The sequence below is a fragment of the Trematomus bernacchii genome, unplaced genomic scaffold, assembly GCF_902827165.1.
Source record: "Trematomus bernacchii unplaced genomic scaffold, fTreBer1.1, whole genome shotgun sequence".
Lineage (NCBI taxonomy): Eukaryota > Metazoa > Chordata > Actinopteri > Perciformes > Nototheniidae > Trematomus > Trematomus bernacchii.
The window spans coordinates 15001-20000 of record NW_022987861.1 but is presented as its reverse complement, the minus strand read 5'-3'; the positions used below and the strand labels follow the sequence as shown (position 1 = coordinate 20000).

The 5000-nt window shown below is 40.4% G+C and overlaps 2 protein-coding genes across 2 annotated transcripts in view; both read right to left on the bottom strand.

Annotated features, from left to right (window-relative positions):
• The window catches only part of cdc27 (cell division cycle 27), a 35205-nt gene extending 33338 nt beyond the window's left edge, over window positions 1–1867 (bottom strand). The window contains 1 exon segment of the mRNA XM_034113525.1: window positions 1716–1867. Within this exon segment, the coding sequence (XP_033969416.1) occupies window positions 1716–1742 (27 nt within the window). The 5' untranslated portion in view covers window positions 1743–1867.
• Window positions 1868–2614: 747 nt separating this feature from the next.
• The window catches only part of gh1 (growth hormone 1), a 6392-nt gene continuing 4006 nt past the window's right edge, over window positions 2615–5000 (bottom strand). Inside the window, exon 6 of the mRNA XM_034113528.1 lies at window positions 2615–3064. Within this exon, the coding sequence (XP_033969419.1) occupies window positions 3002–3064 (63 nt within the window). The 3' untranslated portion in view covers window positions 2615–3001. The remainder of the gene's footprint in view (window positions 3065–5000) is intronic.

Here is a 5000-nt window from a genome sequence, read left to right as displayed (position 1 = left end):
TCAGGAAATAAACCCCTCTCTCTTTTCCTCCGTACACATCTCTAAAAACGGGGGAGCAACGGAGCTGATCCAGATTTGCTGAGTCATGACCACATTACTAAAATGTGGGCGGGCTTTACACCCACGGGCCAATCAGAAACGTTGCTGTCAGAAACAATGTGTTCTGGAAGTAATATGGTCTGTGTTTACATTAGCATGCTAACACTCAGAGCTAACCTGTACTGGAGAGAGTATGTGTGAAGAAGCAGGAAATGAAAAGGAAGTCACCTTGTGGTAAACAGTTTAATGTAACCTTTATTACAGTCTGTATAACAGTTTAATGTAACCTTTATTACAGTCTGTATAACAGTTTAATGTAACCTTTATTACAGTCTGTATAACAGTTGAATTGAACCTTTATTACAGTCTGTATAACAGTTTAATGTAACCTTTATTACAGTCTGTATAACAGTTTAATGTAACCTTTATTACAGTCTGTATAACAGTTTAATTTAATAAATATTACAGTCTGGATAGTGGTGGTCTAATGGATAATGAGGTGGGCTGAAGATTGGAAGGTTGTGAGTTCAAATCCCGCTCAAGGAACACCACCACTAGTGTGCCCTTGAGTAAGGCACTTAGTCCTTAGTTACTCCAGGGAGAATGTCCCTGTAATTGGTCATTGTAAGTCGCTTTGGATAAAAGCGTCAGCTAAATGAAATGTAATGTAATGTTTAACAGTTTAATTGAATCATTATTACAGTCTGTATAACAGTTTAATTGAATCATTATTACAGTCTGATTAACAGTTTAATTGAACCATTATTACAGTCTGATTAACAGTTTAATTGAATCATTATTACAGTCTGTATAACAGAGGCTAACCAGCTGATGCTAATGTTTTGATGCTAACCTGCAGGTAGCTGGTGTTAGCTAGCTTTAGCAAGAAGAAGCTAACCAACTGTTGTTTATCTTTAGTAAAACAGCTGATCTCGAGTCAGACTTTAACAACAATCACAACATACCCGTGTCTGTCTGTGAACTTTAGGGGGGTGATGGGTAAACATTAGCATCGATGTTAGCCGGCTCACATGCTAACACAGCTACATGTTAGCATGTAATAATACAGAACTGTGAAGCCGATCAGCTTCTCCTGCTCATCAGAAACAGCTGATTCAGAGACATTGAAACATCAATAGCTGTTTATTTCATATCTTTTATATATATTCAGTATTCAGTCAGAAAGTCGTTTAACCTTTAATCCGTGTTTGTGCTGAGGAACCATGTATATCTATAGCAGAACCACAGTGATATTATCTAATGAAACAGAACCACAGTGATATTATCTAATGAAACAGAACCACACTGATATGTTCATAATGAAGCAGAACATGTTTCATGGACCAGGGGAGCCTCACTCCGTGTTTCTGACCGACAGGGGAGCCTTAAACACGGAGGCTATCTGGAGCTAACCTAGCTAACAGCTAGCTCTGCTGATAGAGAACCAACTGACCGAACCTCAGTGTTAATGGGAGGGTTTTTAACAGCAGTAGGACCAGCAATAACACCGATAATAAGAGCAGTAAACCGGTGGGGCCTGTGGCGGAGAGACAGCAGCTGTGAGGCCGGAGAGAGGAGCTCCAGCCCGGCCTCAGAGTAGAGATCTCCCCGCTCAGGGGCTCCTCTCTCCGGCTACCCTCCCTTATTATTATCTCCATTACTGATAAAGCCTTTACCTGCACGGGTTCCTGCAGCACCGTCATCCCGCTTCTCCGGCTCTTCGGTCGCTTTTCCCTCTTTCCTTTCGGAGCTTTTCTTCACTTCGGTCTCCAGGAGGAGCTGCGGCCGGAGATTTGAACAAACCGACCGTTAACAGCCGAACAGAGCCGAAGATACCCGAGGGGGCCATCCGGAGACACACGAGTTCTGACGGAAAGAGCCGAACATAGGAGAGGGCCATCCGGAGACACACGAGTTCTGACGGAAGGAGCCGAAGATTCCAGAAGAGGGAGGAGGGCCGTCCGGAGAAATACGAGTTCTGACGGAAAGAGCCGAAAGGCCAACAATCTTGAATCCTTCAAAAAATCTCTCAAAACTCACTTATTCACTCTAGCTTTCAAACACTGATCAACAACCCTACCCCCCCCCCCCCCCATTTTACTCAGCACTTGGATTAGGACTTTTGTTTATGGTTTTGGTTTTTGATTTTGTTTCTGTTCTGATTTTATGTAAAGCGTCTTTGAAGTAGGAAGTATACTCACTAACACAGAGGAAGTGAGGAAGTACTCACTAACACAGAGGAAGTGAGGAAGTACTCACTAACACTGAGGAAGTACTCACTAACACATATTTAAACATATTTGAGAGTAATAAGTATTTTGTTTACAGGGAAGAGGTCTTAGATCTTTGATTTCAGCTCATGATGCGTTTATATATTTGTTCAGTGTATTTATAATATAGGATGATGAGGTGTTTATTTATGTATTATTATTCACTATAGAATCAGAGGCAGTGAAGCATCACAGAATAATCAGATAGATAGACAGTCACATTTATTTATTCCAAATAGGGAAATTATTTGACAGATAAATCGTTTATAAACTGAAGGGAAGTTCATGAATCATTGACACGACTCTGAATGCAACACAGCACAAACTTTATTTAAAACATTCAGCACTTCCTGTATAACTGTCAAACACATTTAGTCATCAGAAACACGACCTGCTTCAACCAATCACTGAACAGAGGCTAATTCTAATACTATCGCTATTAAGCAGAGAGGCGGGGCTACACGTCGAGGGGCGGGGCTACACATTTAGAGGTGGGTTTTCGTGTTATGGGCGGGGCTACACATCGAGGGGCAGGGCTACGCATTTAGAGGTGGGTTTCCGTGTTGTGGGCAGGGCTACACATTTAGAGGTGGGTTTCCGTGTTGTGGGCGGGGCTACACATTTAGAGGTGGGTTTCCGTGTTGTGGGCGGGGCTACACATTTAGAGGTGGGTTTCCGTGTTGTGGGCTGGACTACGAGGTGCAGTTGGTCTCTGGAAAGAGTCGACATTTGACCACGGACAGGTAGGTCTCCACCTGCAACAAGAACATCATGGGGGTCAGGAAGTCACCACTCCCAGGAGAAAATCACAGGTTTAAAGTCAGGAATCTAATCCAGGTGTAACACTTTTTGATCAGAGTCCCTCCAGTGTATCCGAATGGCTCGCATGTCCTTCTTGAAGCAAGCAGCAGCTCGTAGGTTCTCCTGAGGCTGCTGCTCTGCTAGTAGTAATAATAAACCCTACAGTAATGAACCTTATGGGTATAAACCCTATATTAAACCCTATGGGTATAAACCCTATATTAAACCCTATGGGTATAAACCCTATAGTAAACCCTATGGGTATAAACCCTATAGTAAACCCTATGGGTATAAACCCTATAGTAATGAACCTTATGGGTATAAACCCTATAGTAAACCCTATGGGTATAAACCCTATAGTAAACCCTATGGGTATAAACCCTATAGTAAACCCTATGGGTATAAACCCTATAGTAAACCCTATGGGTATAAACCCTATAGTAATTAACCTTATGGGTATAAACCCTATAGTAAACCCTATAGTAAACCCTATGGGTATAAACCCTATAGTAAACCCTATGGGTATAAACCCTATAGTAATGAACCTTATGGGTATAAACCCTATAGTAAACCCTATGGGTATAAACCCTATAGTAAACCCTATGGGTATAAACCCTATAGTAAACCCTATGGGTATAAACCCTATAGTAAACCCTATGGGTATAAACCCTATAGTAATGAACCTTATGGGTATACACCCTATAGTAAACCCTATGGGTATAAACCCTATAGTAAACCCTATGGGTATAAACCCTATAGTAATGAACCTTATGGGTATACACCCTATAGTAAACCCTATGGGTATACACCCTATAGTAAACCCTATGGGTATAAACCCTATAGTAATGAACCTTATGGGTATAAACCCTATAGTAAACCCTATGGGTATAAACCCTATAGTAAACCCCATGGGTATAAACCCTATAGTAAACCCTATAGTAAACCCTATGGGTATAAACCCTATAGTAAACCCTATAGTAAACCCTATGGGTATAAACCCTATAGTAAACCCTATAGTAAACCCTATAGTAAACCTTATGGGTATAAACCCTATAGTAAACCCTATGGGTATAAACCCTATAGTAAACCCTATGGGTATAAACCCTATAGTAATGAACCTTATGGGTATAAACCCTATAGTAAACCCTATGGGTATAAACCCTATAGTAATGAACCTTATGGGTATAAACCCTATAGTAAACCCTATGGGTATAAACCCTATAGTAATGAACCTTATGGGTATAAACCCTATAGTAAAACCCTATGGGTATAAACCCTATAGTAATGAACCTTATGGGTATAAACCCTATAGTAAACCCTATGGGTATAAACCCTATAGTAATGAACCTTATGGGTATAAACCCTATAGTAAACCCTATGGGTATAAACCCTATAGTAATGAACCTTATGGGTATAAACCCTATAGTAAACCTTATGGGTATAAACCCTATAGTAAACCCTATGGGTATAAACCCTATAGTAAACCCTATAGTAAACCCTATAGTAAACCCTATGGGTATAAACCCTATGGGTATAAACCCTATAGTAAACCCTATGGGTATAAACCCTATAGTAATGAACCCTATGGGTATAAACCCTATAGTAAACCTTATGGGTATAAACCCTATAGTAATGAACCCTATGGGTATAAACCCTATAGTAATGAACCTTATGGGTATAAACCCTATAGTAAACCTTATGGGTATAAACCCTATAGTAATGAACCTTATGGGTATAAACCCTATAGTAATGAACCCTATGGGTATAAACCCTATAGTAAACCCTATGGGTATAAACCCTATGGGTATAAACCCTATGGGTATAAACCCTATAGTAAACCCTATGGGTATAAACCCTATAGTAATGAACCTTATGGGTATAAACCCTATA